Source organism: Streptopelia decaocto (genome assembly GCF_964273445.1).
Source record: "Streptopelia decaocto genome assembly, chromosome: 2".
NCBI lineage: Eukaryota > Metazoa > Chordata > Aves > Columbiformes > Columbidae > Streptopelia > Streptopelia decaocto.
The window spans coordinates 55,033,571-55,053,662 of NC_138655.1; the positions used below are offsets into that span (position 1 = coordinate 55,033,571).

General features: G+C 37.0%; 1 protein-coding gene across 1 annotated transcript in view; it reads right to left on the reverse strand.

The window, feature by feature from the left end:
• The window catches only part of PIEZO2 (piezo type mechanosensitive ion channel component 2), a 308,441-nt gene that overhangs the window by 193,268 nt on the left and 95,081 nt on the right, over nt 1–20,092 (reverse strand). The window contains exon 3 of the mRNA XM_082043960.1: nt 10,451–10,576. Coding sequence (XP_081900086.1) covers nt 10,451–10,576 — 126 coding nt within the window. The remainder of the gene's footprint in view (nt 1–10,450; nt 10,577–20,092) is intronic.

Below are 20,092 nucleotides of genomic sequence, written 5' to 3' on the forward strand. Positions count from 1 at the left end.
TTGTTTACACAAAAGGTGTAAGGTATAGTGCCTTGTCACATCCTGTGTGGTTATTGATTCAGACTCATATATCTGGCAGAAATTAAAGAGAATTTTCAGACAGATTTTCTATTTGGAAGTAAACTTGAAGCATGTGAGTTCACATTTTATTTGACCCATGTTTAGCTCTATGTTCTAACACAATAATGCAGGACAGCCCACCAAGGCATTTCAAGTCCAAGTCTGTGAAGAAAATATTTTTTCCCAGATGGTTCCAAGCCATGTTTACACCAGCGATACCTTTTGTTTTGTTTCACAGGGTGCTTTGTTTTACATTGCAGATCCCCCAGAACAGCTCAGTAACTCCAGGCCTTTCAACTCCTGGTTAATCTTGAGTCAAGACCTAGTTCTTCTGCTGAGACTCAGGTTATTCTGCTGATGAACAGCATGAAGAGACACAGCAGGCTCAAGCCCAAGGGCTCAGACCCAGGGACCAAAACCTGCTGAAACTCACAGTGTGGGCACAGGCACATGCAAAGGCTCACAGTGTCACATTAAGGATTCAGGTTTTGTAGAAACACTCAACATGATTACGTGACGAAGAGCAATACATAAAGATGTAAACAGCCAAACAGAAGAGACAAATCCTCAGAAATAAAGTGAAATATTTATTCTCAGTGGAAAGCATTTGTCTAAACAGTGTCCAACACAGAAATATATAGTTTCCTATTCCTGAACAGTAGTTCTACAGTAAGACTCCCCAGTAAAATATTTATCTTACAGTGATTTGAATGATCAACAAGGGAACATTTCAACATGGTGCTTTACGCCAGCTGAGAGACACTGATTGCTAAAGCAACTGCGGTCCTTACATTACCCATTCTGCTACACCAAAATGCTGCCAATGACCCACGACAACCACTGTAACAGCAGGTCTGGTGTTGGTGTTACGGTCTAACTCTGTAGACAAGTATTGTGACTGTAACTGCTTGTGTGAGCAGCCCGTTCCTGACTCTGCTGGTCTGCAAAATCTTTTCACAATATGGAAAACAGGCTTTCTAGTAACTTGAGACTTAAAAGTAGTTAGTACCACATGCTGTCTGATAAGATTTTCATAGGAAGGTTGAGCATATAACTAGGGGACAAGTGGGGGAGTGACTACTTACAAAAACGTAGAAGCCTCCTCTGTGGATGTTTTCTTCTTAATTTATTAAGAGCATAACCAAGAGTATAAATAAACAAAACAGTTACTCTCTTCTGGTTTCATTTCCTCCAAACATAAATTCTGCTTTCCCCTCTGCTATTTAAGTTTATCAAAGGCCTTCCTCACAGGTGGCTTTGAGTCCACTGATTTCTTCCTTACATTTGTTGCTTTAGCTCCTACCCTTAAGAGGGCAGAGGGAGACAGACCATAGCTGTTTGATCCCTCCTATCAACAACCACAGAAACAGGTGATGCTCACCCTTCTTTTCTACTACCCCTCCGTCAGGTGTATCCATCCTAGCTACAAATGGGACACAAAAAAGAAAACTGCCCAAGTCTGCATCACAGCATCGACAGGAATGCTGGGTGTTTGTCAGGCGTGATGTAAGAATACATTCTGTGAATACCTTTGGAAGTCCACGAGCTTCAAAAACAAGCTGTACCCCTCTACATGGGCCACCCAGAGGTCTCCCAGCTCTTTTTGCCAATGCAAATCTGACTGTCAAAGCCCCAAACTGTGAGTGGTGGTGAGAAGGATCACTTCTTACTTCAGGTTCTCCTAAATGGAGGACCACAAATGAGTATGCTAACGTTGTTACAGCGTAATTATGTACGTTATACAGAAGGAGTTGAAAATGAGTATTTAGAATATTGCTCAGTTTTCACATGGCAGCATGTTGATTCCAGAAATAAAGACTTCATAAGTACAATGAACACCAACTTTCCGAACTGCTAGGCAGTAACACCCAGCAGGAAATTAAGCAGGACTTATCATACATGCTTAAGAAGCAATTACAGAAGCTTCTGTTTCCCCAGTCATAAATTTCCTGGCTGCATAAAGTTGCACTAAAAGCGTTGAAGAAATGCTGACATTCAATGTGTACTGAATTAAAGGAACGTTAACTTCCATGTGCAGAATAAACTATTGTTGCAAGTTTCTGGTGAGGCAAAAAAACCCCAATGGGCTAAAACCTTTGACTGATTAAAAGTTTATTGTGGGATATATTCTACATGCTATATATTCTTGACTCTTGGAAACACTGAAGCAACAGTCAGAAATAGTCACTAATAATACTGTACAACTACATGCCTTTCTAGGACCTTTTGTAATAACTGTATTTGTGCCACCATAACCTGATCTCACAAGTTTTTACAGCTAAGCATTCTTTTTAGTCTCAAGTCCACATAGAAATTCCTTTTTACATTTTTAATGACTGAGACACTGCATATCACCTATGCAAGAAACAGCACACTATGAAACCAGAGAATGATAGGAACTACATCAAATGTGGTGTCGTTTTTTGGTTGGTTGCTTGAGTTTTTTGTTTTTGTTTTTTTTTTTTTGCCTTATCATCTCACCTGCCTTTCTGCCATTTGTGAGATTTTAAGAGGTACTTGCCATGTGAAGTAGTACGACAGCAGCTTCAGCTATGAATGCTCTACTACAAGCCAGGTCCGCACTATTGTGCTAATCCCTGCAGAATTTTCTCTCTCTCAGTGGAGATTTGGATAAATGGTTATCCATTGCTTTTAAGCTCATTATTCTGCAGGGATAGTTGCTGATAAGAAGAAAACTCTGAAGAAATCCTACCCCCGTTATTCTTTAAGCCATGGTACCTCCATAAACCCCAAGCCATACAGCCAACTCCTGCTGCAGGTTGTACAGTACCCACGACAGAAGAGGAAAAGTCTCTTCTCAGTCTTCTCAGAGGAGTTAAAAGCTAAGTCAAGGCAGGATTTCTTTTAATCCACATGGCACCGGGCAGATGGAAGTATCACAAAGAGACAGTTTTACTGCTTGGGATAAGGAGGACAAAATCCATACATTGACTTTTAATAAAGAACACTAGTTTTCAAGGATCCCTTTCATTTTTATAAAGTTACATTAACCTGCATTCTGGAAACATTTGCAGCTTTTAATATGCACATCCTTTAGTATCTTGCTTATAATACATGAAAGCAAGCTTCAGATAGCTTGGTGAAAACATACCACAAAGCCAAAATATATGAAGTAACTGTTCTCTCATAAAAACTGAACAAAAAGTCTTTCCATGTAACTAGCTGTCTGTACTGATTTAATAATCAATAAAGACTGTAGCTCAGAACTTAGAAAAATATATAGGTATCTGAATTTCATTAAAACTAGACTTGCATATTATGTGACTTAGTATTGTCAGTCTTACATGGGTACCGGAGAGCATGCAGAATCTGCACAATCTCTTCTATTAAAATATTAGCATCTAATTGGGGGATTGGACTAGATGATCTTTTGAGGTCCCTTCCAATCCCTAACATTCTGTGATTCTGTAATTTTTTCCACCATTGAATCACCACTCCCCCCACACTAGGACTGGTCTAGTTAAATGTCTAGCTCTGTAAATTTGTACTGTATTTGCTGTAGCAGACATCACAGGTTTAAACAATGTCGAGTTCAACACATATATCCCCTCAATGAGAAGTTATTCTGACTCTTCGGCAGTGCTACAGCTGCTTGTTTCATCACAAAAGCTTTGCTCTACTGGATATTCCACAGCTGCTCTTGAAACAGGAGTTCATTTCTGAACTTCCTCCTGTGATAATAGAAAGAACTGCTTCCGAAACATTTAAAAGCTATATTTTTTACTCAGACTGTGGCCAAGACTGTAATCTTTGAGATGACACACAAAAATATGATTAAAATCCAGATGTCCTCCAATATAATTGCTACTCTTAATGGAATAAAGGTTCACTTTTAGATACATTTTCAAACTGAGAATAACTCACAAATGAAATCCAGTTTAGTTTCAATTGCAATAGCCCAAAGCAATTGCTGAAGAGACTAAACACTTCAGTCTTGACACATCCCAGAACAAAGAAACATGAGAAAATGCAGGTATGAGGTCAACAGAAGGGCTCAGGTTTGAGGTAGACTCTCAAATGTTGAAATGAAGATTTCATTAAACAAAAAAAGAACAGTATTTTACATATACAATGGAGGTGACTGAAGATCTCACAACTCCACTTATAAACTAGTTGTTTGGAACATGGCTTGAACATCTGGTCTGTGAGAAATGGATGTGTTCCTTGGGGAAGAGCACGCTAGTTTGCCCAGGGTGCAACAACATTTTGCTTGCGCACTGTATAATGTGGGTAACTGTTACCTTTGATTTTGGTAAGTAAAATCATTCCAGAGGACGTCATAGTGACTTTTTCAGAATTAAAAGGAAAAGTTTACTTCATCATGACTTCTGCTCAAAAATGCTACCTTTCTATGTAAACTTACTATTTTTCTTAGTGCCATTTGGATTATTTCAAATCAAATATTTCAAAAATATTTGTTTTCAAGGCAGCCTCTCATGAAATGATGACATGAGTCCATGAGATACGCTCAGACTCCAGTCATGGTATTTGAAAGACCTGCATGCATCTGCCACCCATTGTTTAAACAGAAAATAGAAATCTAGAAATCTCTTAATCTTTAGCCCCTTTATAAGTAAAATGAGCACATTTATGTCCAATGAGTTAACAAATCCAACTAGAAATATGACAGCCTTTACAAATGCAGTATTTGTCGAAACCATCACAACCTTTAAAGCACACTCAGAATGGTATAAAAGACATGAAATCTTACCAGGTATACAGGAAAAAGTAATTATTAATTCCTATGAAAGGTCAACTGCAGTCCTAGGTCTGAGTTTTCAATAAATGGCGAAACCTAATTTATTTGTACTGGGTATTGCTGCTTCCTAATATAACCCAAAACCTCAGGGACACACTGGTAATAATGCAAACACAGGATGGTCTTTCAGCCAAGAAATCATTTCAAAATTTATCTAAAGCAGAAAGTTATTATGATTCCACAATGGTGGCATGCATTTGTTTGACATTCACTCAGGATACTGGGGACAGAGAAGTATCTGAATTTAGTTCCCATGATCTAACAGAGAAGCTATCTAGGCAGCTTGGTGCTTTAAGCCTGTTCTCCCTTTTTCTTTGCATAACCATTTTGGAAATAAAACACCAAATTATACACAGTAAACAAATTCAGAGATTCATAGAAAGTAATTAGAAGGATTTCAAGGTATCTATTTCTGCTCCATCAGTTGTATTACTTGATGTATAAGAAAAATATCCAGAAATACCTGAAATGCCCCTTTTGGTATTTTAACAAACACTGAATACAAACTAGATTAGTGAATAGTTGAACCATTCTTAGTTGCATTTCCCATGGACTAAAATACTGTTCTGAAAGAATAAGCGTTTCAGTAGATGCATTTGCAGGATTCAAGAGCAAGAGGTGGTAGAGTCAGTATAAAATTAATTAATTAATTAATTAATTGAATAAGTATAGCACTTCAAGTAAGAGAAAAACTGGAATATTTTTATTCCAGGATACAAGAAGAGGATACACTTACAGAGGAGTAGTATGATGAGGAATGATTGCACTAATTTATTGCAAGTAAAGTTTTCATTAACACCATGGAAAACATTCTTGCTGCTAGAAATGCCATTTAAAAGGTGTTTAAAATTAGTCCTAGGAAAGAACTATAGCGTGCATACGGAAGAATGATACTCTATATAACTTTGTAATCTAATCTGCAATTGCCTGTCTCACAGATTCTGCACTCAAAAGATATTACCTAACCTAATAATCAGAATTTTATTCCATCAGAAGTACAAATTTAATAATTAAATTGTATTACTGTGTGAATATTACTACATCTCAAAATCAGATACTGTGTTATATTGAGATATCATCAGTGAAACAAGACGGATTACAAAGCTCTTGATGGCTTCAGAAGATTAGCCTAGCTCGCTCTTTCTGTATTTCTTCTTTCCTTTCTTATATGAATTCTGATTTAAAAAAGAAACTATCCCAGAGGTGTTCAATGTTAGTTCCATACAATGCAGCTGTGGATAACCAGAAATCCTTCATTAAGCTAAATAAGGAGCTCTAACAACAAAATTTCCTTGGTGCTAGGCAATACTCACAAGGCTCTGAAGGAACAAGGACCCTCTGTTGGCTAAACATTTTTAAACACCTCTATCTATCAACCTGCCAACACACATCTCATATAGTAACTTAGAGAATGCTGTAGCAAGTTGTAGTCATCCTGAAAGAGAAAGTATATGAGCAATAAAAGACGAAGGGGATGAAACAAACAAACAAACAAAACCCCATGCCACAACCGAAGTTGTTAAACATTCCAGGACTTATTTACCCTAAAGACTATCAGATACTTTTGAATAACATAAGCCCAGGATAACAGCGGGATATTTTAAAATGAGCCTGAAAAGCTACGTGTCTGCTTTGCTCTTGCAGATGGCCCAAATTAAACTACTTCTAGATGTAAAAGATGAAGGGATGGCTGTTCTTCATTTCCAAAATGAAACTATAACTTTGTAAGGTTTAAGAGGTGATACTCTGTAGAACACCCCTAATTTAAAGATTGTTCGAGTGTTTCTATTAGCAAAATGAAAATATTTTCAAAGGCTTTAACGCAGCAGTGTGAAAAGAAAAACTACAACCAGAAAATGATCTTTTGATTCAGAAGTTGGCCTTTCAACATATTTGGTAAAACTATCCTACAAAATCTGAAAACAAAGGCAAAACTCCCTCTCACCCATTTCTGAAACTGTCAGAAGTAAAATTATTAACTACACGAAAGTAACAAATTAAAAAAAAAAACAAAAACAAAAACAAAAAACACATAAGTAAGTGGAAACATCTATTCATTTTTGAGGAGAAAATTACAGACTAGTAGAATTAGTTTTAATTTTTCTGCAAGATGAAAGCAACAGAGGGAACAATCACTCTAGGATCCCAAGAAAATTCCACATACTTCATCATAGTAAAAATAAACAACTAAACATAAACTAAAACAATCACAAGTTTTTTCCTCCTTTCTGCTTTTACACTTTTCCCTTCCTCCTTATATTGTCTTTTTATTCAGCATAGAAAGTAGTGTACTAAAAGTGCACATTTACACTACTTACTCTCACCTCATTTATGTGAGGGCAATATATGGCTTAATTTATTTAAATTCAGGGAGATATTACAATTCCAGCAAAAATAAAAACAAATATTAAATTTAAAGGAAAAATCAATCATTTTAGTATAACCAAACCCACTTGAAGCTGGTATTTACAGATGGCCCCTGTAACAGACGCCACAAGTAAATTAGGAGCTGGAACTTGGAAGTCTTGATAAATGAAATCATTAAAAAAAAAGGGGGGGGGGGGTGGAACTTAAATTTCCATTATAATGGGGGAGTATTCAGCTACATAAATGCAGGATTAGAAAAAATAGTCTGTTCTGCAGGAAAGGATTTGTGGGTTACAGTGAATCACAAAGTGTCAGACAATGCTACCATTGCAAAAAGTACCATATAGTAACTCATAAGCAAGGAGTGTCACCTGCAGACATGCGAGTAATTGCTGTACTTCAGAATGTGCTAGTAAATTCTCAGCTGAAATACTGTCTTGGCACTGAACTTCAAGAAATATCTGGATCACTTGCAGAAAACAGAAGTAGACAAACAAGGTCTTATCCTCAACAAGGATAAGACTAACCTGCCTCCTAGGAAATGACCCATAGAGAAAGTTTGAAGTTACTGAAATTGTATAAAGAGAAGAGAGTGAGAGAAGAGTACATATAACAGACATGACTGCAGCCTTCAAATACATCATAAGTAACCATAAAGACTAACAGAAAGTTTTTCTCCATTTCTACATCAGGCTGAAGGAGGAAGACAGGATATTTTGACTAATGTGAATAAAATGTCCTAGTGATAAACATCAGAAGAGGCTACAATATTTCCAGTGAGGCACACAGGGCTAAAGAATAAGATAAAGAGCTGTAAAAAAAAAAAAAAAAAAAAAAAAAAGTTTTATTAATAGTTGATCTGGGTCTGGATAGGGAAATAGAAAACTCCAGTCTTGCAGTCTACACTTCTGGACTTCTTATTGAGTAAAAAGAGTTGAATAAACATTAATGGCTAACTTGAAAGTACCAAGACCATAACACTGTACAGAGGTGATGGGCACAGTGCTGTCGTATCTCAAGCAATGGCTTAGCATGCTGCTGCAGTCAATTCTGCAAAGCGTTATTCATGTAGTTGGGGAAGATGAAACACAGTGGGGCTGTGTCACCAAATCACTAAAGCAGAAGTACTGCCAAAGTACTTTCTGCAGCTGGCATTCTGTCTTCTCACCTACACAATACCATATATACTCTGGTGCCATTTAATGACAATAATCTATCGTTTTCCCTGATCTAGCAATGGCCTTGGCCTTTTCTATCCCCTTCGTTCACAACAGTTTTTATACCTTCTTCAACTTCTCCTCCAGCACCCTGCAGGTCCAGCATCCATAATGCCACTATCGTGTTCTGCTTTTCATTAGCTTCACCTGAAAATCACTGACTACAGTAAACTAAATGGTGCCAGTTTACTCTGCAAACATATTCAGGCACTGAAATTCCAGAGGTGAATTTTTCATACTGCTGAACAGTTAAAACAATCTTGGAACAACTTTGGTTGGCCAACTTGTTCTCTCCCAAATAACTCAGGCCTCGTTTGGGAGCTCCTGTGGGACAAAAACCATTCCCAACAGGCAACTTCAACCTACTCCCTAGGCCCATGAGGTGAAGAGAGCTTCATGGTGAGGATGTGGGTCATCTCCTTCCAACTGGCTTCAGTGTCATAGAGCAACCTGAGGCACATTTAATGTACTGCTACAGCCATACCCATTGTCTTGTGAGGCCCCAGGTAAGAAAATCATTATTAATGTCACTAGAATAGAAGCTGTTGCACTCAGCAATTCTTAATAAACAGACAGAAATAGCATGTTCTCTCTGTTTCCTCAGGAGTGGACTCTTCAGGATGAAGTAATTCTTTTAACCAGTTCCCACCACAGGAGGAGAAAAAAGCCAAGGGTTGCATCTTTGTCTTGGGCAGTTAGGAACTCCCTGCTCATACAAACAGTGTCTATCTGATACAACTACTCTAATCTAAGAAAATATAATGTGTTTTTAGTCATAAGAATGTTAAACAGCTATAGGAAAGCAACTCATCCAATTCACTCAAGCAAGAATATGTATTTTGGGAAAAAAAAGAAAAGAAAAAAGGAGAGGAGAGAAGGAAAAGGAAAAGGAAAAGGAAAAGGAAAAGGAAAAGGAAAAGGAAAAGGAAAAGGAAAAGGAAAAGGAAAAGGAAAAGGAAAAGGAAAAGGAAAAGGAAAAGGAAAAGGAAAAGGAAAAGGAAAAGGAAAAGGAAAAGGAAAAGGAAAAGGAAAAGATATTTTTAGACTCTGAAGGTCTGATTTGAACAAACCAAGGCCAAGACATCCCAGTTAAAACTGATATTTCATAAAAACAACTATGCTTTTCTTTTAAGAAATGGTTTGAGTTAAAGGTGAAATGGTAATTCCAGCTCCAAATTTCCTTAGGATTTTGTTACTTTAAGTCAAATGCCTTACTTCACATAAGGTTTCTTGTGCTGAATTGTAGTACAACTGTTTACTCAAGTGGCACCAGCACACTCTGTGATAAATTAAATGGACATTTATCAAACGTAAGTTGACAGGTTTAAATGTTAAATGTAAGCACTGTAAGACAAGTACAAACAGTTTCTACCTGGAGATTAAATATCCAAGACACTGGATAGATCTTTTAATTAACTTCTGCACAATAAAGAATGTTTGCTTCTGAATTATTGCAGAACATTTCCTGAGAGAGGAAGATACAAAATGTCATGCAATATATTTTGAAGTAGTGTTTACACATAAATAAAAACTGAAAACCCTTCTTCCCATACAACACAGGCAAGAAAGAGAGAAATAGTGTTTAGAAACATAAATCTTGGGGTCAAAACTTAAATTAAACTAACAACTTAAAAGAGTTCCATCAAACACGGGCATAATACATGGGTTTTCACTACTTTATCTCATTTTATCCTTAATACATGGAATTATGATCTAGTAACACAAACATATAGCCACCTCAGATTCTGAGGGGATTTTGAAAAGCCTAAAAGATGAAGACATACAACAGTCAGTGATGAACCCAAAAGAAAACACATCTCTGTGGGAACAAAATAGTTAATACACCTCTCATTTCTTAAGCCTTCTTCTAGTGATCTTGCCCTAATAACAGTATTTCTTAAAATGGTAAACAGAAGCAAGCTGCAAACCCACAGGAGCACACTAAGTGCCCTCTCATCAATGCTTCACCTTTCAAACTACTGAAGCATTTGGATGCTTAAAATGCTAACGAAGACATTTTACTCACAGTTAAAACCAGGTTCAATGGTTTTTCCAGCTTCAAGACTGTTTATTGTAATCTGAAAGATGATGTGCAGCAGCAGAAATGATAGACTGGTGAAACACAGAGATTTTAATAATCGTCCTGTATGCCCTAAAAGACAAAATATACATACATATAGTTAGTGAATTTCTAAACTTGTTTAAAGGTTTTCAGTACAAAACCAGTAAAAATATCCTGATGAAGGATATTTCTACAAATCAGTTCTACCTTACTTATGATTGCCCCTTCACAGAAAACAAACAAACACATAAAAACAACTTAAATTATAGTCTCTCTGTGTACTCTTTAATCACAAACCCCAATTACTGTAATTACTGACACTTCCTTTTACCTTTTGGATTAAAAAAAATGTTTCTCAAGTCTTCAGATAGCAATTTCTCATCAATAATTATATCACAATGCTTATCAACTTATTACCTGGTACAGACAAAATATGGATGATATTTCCAATCTTGAGAAAATAAAAATCTGTTCATAAAATTACTCCTTCCAAAACAAATTACACGGGAGGGGGAATAACAACATGAAAACTTTAGTTTGGTTCAACAGACATAATTTCAAATCAATGCTTTACTTCGTGCATGCAGACTGCCCTCTTTCTCTTCCCTTAGAAGTTTTCGATATTAATTTTGAGTACACACTGAATAATCCTGTGGCAGATACACTTGGTCATAGTTCTTCTATGATTCTATAGCCAAAAGCCAATGACTTAGAAAATGCTTATAAATCCTCTAGGAAACACTCAGCTTAATCACAGGCAGCCAAACTTGTAAGGTATGAATAAATAAACTATTAGTACTTCAGAAAATATGCACCTTCAAGACTAAGTTGTATTGCTGATAAAAGACAACATTAAATATCACCCTACCTGACCTATCTCCAGTAAAAGTTCTATTTACAAAATATGTTATAACTAGATTTTACACCCTGTTTCATGCATTTGAGGTTGATTTTTTTTTTTTTTTTACTTATGGATATAAAACCAGCACTGCTGGAATTCTTACCCAAGGTTACAAATAAAGCCAAGGCTATGCAGGGCAAAACTAGCAGGGTTTACCTGGGAAGGGTTCACTCTGCATGCAGCCTGTGTTGTTCATACTTATTCTGTATGGTTCATATTTTATATCTAGCCACTACCTGAGCTTTTTGCTTTATATCTGTTCTAGTGCAAGCATGTTGTCGGTGGCCTGCATATCAGTTTATAAAGCAGAGAATCAGATAAACATGATTCAACAATTTTAGAAGAAGTTATAGACTACCTCACTCCACCAGACTCAAAACTTTTTATATATGATCACTACCTTGACTGAAAATTTCAAATACCAAAAGCCTACAATGAGCCCCTGTTTTGTTTGTTTGTTTTTAATAAAGAGATTATAAATTCAAACAAAATGAAGAAAAAATTGTAAGAGCAAGCCTACATATGAATTTCTGTAAACTGAAAAGGAAGATACACTCACTATGTATGTGTTTTGAATGACCTATTCACTAGTCTTTACTGGTAAGACACCAGAGTCCACAGAGAAAGCAAACAACCTGGGCTGCAGAGCATTACAAAAAGAAGCAAAAGACTAGATTTCAAATTTTTTGGATCAGAGGTCACTTTTTGTTTCTCTTCTGTAGAAGCTGGCTTTATGTCCTGGCTTAGAACAACAACTTCTAAGCACTATAAAAGCATAAATAACAAAATAAGTCATATTTTCAAAATAATTAGAGGAATGAATATATGACAAGCTAAATGTTATTAAATCATTAGTTAAATGTGATGTCATGTGTAATGCAATCCAAGGACTGCTAGCTTTTAACATTTTTTTGCAAGTTTCAGTATTTGGTGGTTTGTTCTTGCATTACCAGATCCCATGCTCATGGGATTAAGAGAGCTGCATGTTCAGAATATACCAAAAAATTACATATCTCAAAGCTGGAGATAAAAAGTTTGACAACACAAACTCCATGAACCTAACAGGTATGTTAAAATGCATAGATTTTAAAGACAGTCTGGTGATATCTTAAATTCTGAGTCACAAACTCCCCTCAGTGTTTGGGAGTTAACAATTCAATAGAGATCAAGCACCGAATTATTCATATAGAAGTGGATTTGGAAGATTTTGATACAATTGTTTCAGTCAGGCTCCAAAGGAAAAAAAAATGCAGTACAATTAGCCAATGTGCATACATTTCCCGAACTGTTTCCACATAAAGAAATAAAACTATTTAAAATCCTGGGTCCGTCTTTCAATATTTCAATCGCCATCTCTCTCCAAAATATTTTTCAATTTTAGATTTCAATTTTTAAAGCTTGAAAACAAACATATATGAACTGTAGATATAGCAAACATTTCTTAAACAAAGCCTTAACTTTTTCGACTGTCTTTCTTTAGGAACTGTAGAAAACTTTGATAATATATTTCTTGAAATGCTGAAATGGTGAAAAAAAGATCTTCTGCACAAAGCTAGGGAAAATTTTAAAGGACTATTAACACTTGTGAGAATAAATAGTGTGTCAGTGTATTTGTAAATATGGCAGGGGAAATACACAGCTGGAAGGCAGCTGGATATGTTCAGAGCCGGATACAGCATTCTTCAAGTGCTGCTCCCTTCACGGCCGCCAGTGGGACAGGACCACCAGTGGATCCTACTGAGCAAGAGCCCCTTCCCTGCATCGTGTTCAGCTGTGCCAGCAGAAACTAGATACAAGAAGGATTTGGAGAAAAGTAAGAAATACAATGCCCCTGATGTCAAAAGGTTTGGAGAGACTTGGGAGAAATTGGAGTGCTAAAAATCACTGAATTACTAGATACATTATTTATGCCAAGGAAGAAGTGACAGATTTGGATAAGTGATGAGTTTTAATTTATAGTGGGGTTTGGATAACCCATTTGACTGTACTCCTACTTCCATTTTTTTCTTTCTACTAGAAACTTAGTTCTAAATTGCACATAGAAAAAATTAACTCTATGTGTATAGAACTGAGAGGTGAGAAAAGAAACAGCCAAAATTAAAATCCTGAAATAAAACTGAGCTTCTTATGATGAGGAAGAAAGATTTTTGACATCCTTCTTTATTTTTTATTTATTCTAATTCACTAACAGGTACAATCCTTTTGCTAAAACATACCTTAACTGTTCTGTTGCCCTAACACAAAAGTCCCTGGGGACATGAATGGAAGCTGACTGTCCCACAGAGAAGGAAATACATATTGCTCAGAAAGCTGTGTGGAAAGAACAGACACACAAGAGAACACAGCCCCAACCCACACCAGAAATCACAGCATTGATTCTTCCATTTTTGTCTTCGATGTTATTCTATTATTCTATGTATAGACTCATGTATGTCCATCAAGACTGAAATAAGAAAAATCTTTTGACAAAACACCTAGGTTTGTAGCTTGAGCACTGGGTTCTGATTTTACTCACACCAGCATGGTGCCACCAGCTTCAGCAAACTGTAGTAGATGGGAAGGAGAGAGCAGATTTGCTTCAGAACCAGCCTGAAAGACTAAGTGGGTTTGCTTTCAGGTGCATTGTGTCACTCCTAATGACACCCAGTGGGACCAAAATCTGGTGTGTGGCTTTAGAAACGTAGCCTGCTGCATCTTGGAAACACAGAGGGAGGTTGTTCCAGCCTCCCTGTCCCTCCAGAAAGCTCATGGGAAAGGGCTTTCTCCCCTCCATCAAACCTGCAGGAAGCCAGTCAGGATGCAAAGGCTTCATTCCCCTCTTTTTCTCCAGCCCAGCTGCAACACTAAACTGGGCTCAAGAGGGCTAAAAGCTTTTCACACATGGCAGAGGAATCCATTTCTCATTTTTCAAAGGTAATCCAGCCAAGAGCCGGATTAGTGATGGCATGTCCCCTCCAGCCACAGGCACGTAACCTCAGCACAACTAAATATTTGAATGTGTCTGCCTAGGACTGCTGCCTTCAACAAAATACATGCACCTCTTGGCTGCCTACATCATGACTGCATGCAAAGGTGGAACCTGCTGCTCACATCATTTCCAGTGCAGAATAACAGCACATTCATGTTTAGACCTGCAGTCCTGTGATTTTTTTCTGCTACCCCTTTCCCTAAAACAGCAATTTTTTCATATGCCTGGATCTTCTTAACAGCTTCTTCCAAAAGGGTGTGCTAATAGGATATCTAATAACTGAACAGCAAATACTGAGACCTGCTTTAAAAACACTTATATTCACTTTTACAATACAAAATGACCATGAGCCTTAGGCTATTGTGACAAGCAAGTCATATCATATCACATTTTCAGTTGCTTGCAAGGTGCATTTTCATTCCACACTACAAATTTTTTCCTTCTGATCTACTGGATGTGGCACAACAAAATATTGGTTGAGTTTCTAACAAAGTTAATGATACTGCTAACAATTTATTCTGATTCTTTAGTAAGTAGTACTAAAAATCTATACCAGAGGGTGATAAGTTCAGAGGGTCGTATCCATTCTGCATGTCATAATGATATCAGGAAAGGGGAAATAGAGGAGGAAAATAATGGATTCCAAAAATAATTTAAGACTGTTTACTATTCCAACAGGGTAACCCTTCATCCTCATCATGCATATGCTGCATGGTTTCACCTAAAGAGTAGATTAAAGAGAGTTTTACTTGAAGATGATATTACTTTGTACTGCGATTTAAAAGAATTTTTAATATTACCTTAGTGTTGCATTTTCTGAAGTCAGTTGGGTTTTGGGTAATTCTAACATCTCTTTAGCCATACGTTGCATCCTAAAGTGCTGCAACACTTAATTCTACTTCAACAGTTTTTGCTTTGGAATATTTTTACACAGGACTTTTTATTCAGATCACAGCAGATGAAATACCAAAGCAGAAGTCATTTTTCACACAATCTTTTATAGCACACAGTGAGCAATAAGTATTCATGTGCATTTATCTCCTGAACTAGTGACACTTCAGTTAATAGAGATACTCTATTACAGCCATTTAGGATTTATTTTTTAATAAATCTCTTTATCAGTAAGTGACAAACATAAAACTAAAGAGTTCTGGGGACAAGGCTTGGTTGCAGCAAACTTATGCAACACAGACAGGGTCAGTCCCACAGAATTTGTTTCAGCTAGAAATCTTAAACTCTTAACTTCTTGCTTTTCTGTCAGGAAACGTAGCATCATCTCAGAGCCCAGCTGGAACCAGGGTCCCAAGACTTTAATCTCCTGTTCCATGGTTCCAAATAGGAGCCTATCAACATCATCTGTACTGTAGAGCAGGGCAGCTGGTAACGCGAAGTTAAGAAAATATTTAATTCAAAACATCTGCCCTTTGGAAAAATCTGGAAGTTTGGGAGTCATACGACCTTAAAAAAAAAAAAAAAAATCAAAACATCATCATTTCCCAAGTAAAAGAAATCCTACATTTGGCCAGCTGTTTTAAGTGCTTGAAGATATCACCACTAACTTCCTGAGATAAATGCAATAAAAGAGTTCTGATATGAAGGTAGATTCTGCCAAAGTTTCAGAGGTGATAAAAAATAGAGCTTGTTCCAGCTAATCATCAGAAAAATGTCATCACTGAGTCCAGCACGAACATCTGCCACTTTGGCTACAAATATCAAATGTAGATTCACACATTTAAATGTATACACAGATGAAAGTTTATAAGCATGAAATAAGCGCTGACATATCCAGCTTCCACTTGACAGGAAAATCTTGTATTTCAGTACGGGCAGTCAGCAACAGTGAAGCATATGGGCCAGTCCCCTTTCTTGAATTCATCAGCACTATTGTACCTTACACTAATTGATGCTTAACACAGCAGGATGCATCCCGACGACCATGAAGGACAAAGAGTTCAAATACTAGTTCTAAATTCAGCTGAGATTTTCAGTGATGATTAGAGGGTTAAACTTGCAAGGCACAAAGCAATTTAGCCCTGTCCAGGAAAGCGCTTAAGCACATGAATATCCTGGAATACATGAACAGGGACTGAAGGGCTCTCAATGTTTCATAAATGTTTCATTAAACAAGATTGACTGCTTCACCACTGGGTATTGATACTTGATGTGACCAAGCCTTAAAGCACACAGCTTTCAAGTCAATGGAAGTCAAACCCTTTCAGATACCTCTCTACTATCCACTGTTGAAATCAGGGCTCTGCAGAGGCTAACTTTCTCTTATTTCTCCTTCCGGTTACAAGTGTACTTCTGTTTGAGTGTGCAGGGTAGGCGTAACCTCAGTGTTTTCAACTCTTCTCTTCCCTGGAAACCTTTGGAGGTGCAGAGAGAAAGTGCCCTGCAGTTTCAAGTTCTGTAAGAAGGATGCTAAATATTTCCTAGTGCCAGTTATATCTATTATTTTAAAAACTTTCCTAGACATAAAATATCCATAGTATTTCTACATGCACAGTACACCAACACTTAGAGGTTTGGCCTTTTGAGTGCTGAAACACAATGGGACAAATCTATGAACTACGGCTAGAGGAAAGCAGTAGTTTGGAAGGACTTATACTAAGAATAAAATCTGATAATGGTATGCCTTGAACGCCATATATTCTGCGATGGCAAGATATTGATCCACCAAGTAAAGTAACTGCATATTGGCCCCTGTTCACTAGGTCTTACATGTACTTCTTAAGTAGACTCAAAAAAGATAATGCTTAAATAATCATGAAGCTGTCAGGACTTCTTTTAATGGTTAAAAAAATGCTACCATTTTCTACCCAAAAAAACCCAAAACTTCTTTCTTCAAAGCACTGCCATCCTTCCACCGCACAGTAAGCATAGTTTTCATTACATATACATTTAGTTTAATAGAAAATGCATTATTTTTTTTTCCCCAAAGAGAATCTTACATTTCAACATCATCTTCTACCCAGAGGATCTGAGCTCATTAGAGCCCTAAACAGCGGGCAGACATCGCCACTGCAAAAACACAAAACCACTGGGTTCACTTGCTGGATATCCAGCAGAAAGACAAAAATAGAGAGCAATTAACTAATGCCACAGTCTATTCTGTACCTGCCCAGGTCCAAGACTTTTTAAAGCAAAATAAGATAGATTGTTCCAGGCTGTGTATCTGCATGTAAAATGCAGGCTCCTTTATATTATATATAATGTGTTTCCTTACATTTTTCTTTCTGTTTCTCTCTCTTTTTAAAATACTACAGAGCACTAAGAAGGGAAAAAGTCAGCTCAGACACATTTCAGGAATGCCAACCAGACTTGGGTAAACACAGTCAAAAATGTTATGTGTAATTAAAAAAAAAAAAAAACCTGATTTAGAAACGAAAATATTAAAAGTGCTGCATAGGATAATAAATGCCTACTTACTCTAGATTCTTGCAGGATTTCCTGTTTTTCCTAGAAGTTTTCGTGCCCAGAATACTGCTAGAACTGAGCTGTATCCTCCACATCAATAGACAATACCATCCTTCAAGCTAGCCATAATCTCTGACTTGCAAGTTTACACAGGCAAGTTACCCATTTTGTTAACAAAATATTTTGTCAGACAAGACTCAGAACTTAACTATTCAGTTTTTTTCCCCCAGATGATACTCATAACCTTTCAAAGCAAACAACTGCTACTTTATTTCTGCTTCTTAATTTGACAGGTGACTGTACCAAGCTAAATACAGGAAATAAATACTATCTCAGATACTAGCATATGCAAACACTGAGCAGTTTTAAGCCAGAGCTCTTCTTTCACAACAGGATTTAAAGCTTTTAATATGGAGTTCCAGTTACTTCCCTTGAGGAACCAGTGTTTGCTACTAACAGATAATATTTATTTCTAATTCAAATTAATTCAGATGTTATTATCTGTTAGGCACAGTGTTTGCAAATTACTTTCCTCATTCCTCTGTCATGGTCACAAAGAGCACATAACCCTACACTGTATTAATATCCATCCTTCAACAACAGAGTCCAAACAGCTCCTGAGTAATGGGAAATGAGAGCACGTCATGTCCTACAGACCTGAAACACATTTTAAAATCTGTACTTACTAGGAGGTAAATAACTTTCTCCATTGAATACCCACCCATATTTGTCCATAAGCAGCAAAGAAATTTGATGCAGGGCAGAGAGAGATGGGAAGGCTACAAGTCTATTTAAATAAGACTAATACAGCTATGGCAAACCGAACCCTATACCATGATGTTTTCTCAAGGGACTAAGTGTGCATAAGGATGTGTACTGAACTCGCACTGAAAGCTCTGCTGCCAATTTCCACCCTTGGCAAAACGTTCCCAATAAGCTCTAGAGGCTGTTTCAGCTCAGGCAGAAGTCTTGCAAAGAGCTTAACATCTTTCTGAAGAGTTTGCATTAGTATCTCCAGCACAACATAGTGCAGCTCTCGAACCAGTCAAAGAGCCCCTGAGCTAAAATGCTGAGCCACCCTGTCTACACAGAGCTGAAGTAACCTATGCAAGGGCATAGCTTTGCTCTTTCTTTATCAGAGATGCTTAGGGAAGAAGACAAGACAGAACAGCAAATTATTTATGGAAGAAATCCAGTTCTAAAAGTTGCCTGGCATTTGAAGAACACAGTATGATGCTAGTACGCCACACAGCCATGAAACTTTTGTATTTCTAAAAAAAAAAATAAAAAATTATTACTTTCAAAACCTAGTCTAATGGGCAAATGGAAGAGGACCAAATAGTTTCCTATAAACATTAGTAGCATTATTTCACCAAAATTGGGTAGTTTTCTAAATAAATTAAAATACAAACTTCCCAAGAGACTATGTTGTATATTCTGTAAAATTCTGTAGAGAAATAAATTACAGGAAGTCAGAGAACCTCGGACCAACAAATCTGACTTGCACACTTGGCAAACTGGTGAAACCTATGACACAGCTGAGAATTGAACAGTTAGCTACAGACCATACACTCCGGAACAGTCCACATAGTTACTGTAGGAGAAGGTCATTCCTAATAGATCTTAGAAATTTTCATGGAAACCATAGGATATGTGTAAAAGGATATTTTAGATGACATGTCAAGACAAAACTTCACATTTCCTTATGAATATACTGTTATATTTTTTGGATGATAACCGCAGAGAGAAGCGAACAGTTAATTTTCACCCAATTATGTGCATCCTGTGTTTTACGTAGTGGAAAAAAGGTGGCCGACATTATAGTAAGTCAAGTCTACTCTAGTAAGGTGTCTTTCAGATAAGTGTATAGTTGAGTAAAGAACGAACAGTGATGCCTTTCCTTCCTAGGATGGTTGCTACCATGGGCCAGGCATCTGGTGGCAGCAGTCCAAATACTTACAGGCTAAAAGACAGAATCCATACCAGGCATTGACACTCTGAAATCTTAAATTGCTTCTGTGAACAAAATGAATGTTTGATACTATGAACACAGGTAAGGAAAGGTCAAGAGTTGCATATTAGTACACAAATCTGGGAGGCAGAACCCTACTGACTATTTTTTAAACATCCTCTCAATGTAAAATCTATGAACAGAGATCCAGATTTAAGTAGCCCAAGACTAGAAGGGGCAAAAATTCCCTCTGAATTTTCAGCATTATGTTTAAGTAGCTGGAAGAAGTTCAATTTCTGATTAAACAGAAAAATCATGAAAAGGAAACTAAAAAGAGTGAGATGTCAAGGGAAAAAAAAAAAGGGGGGG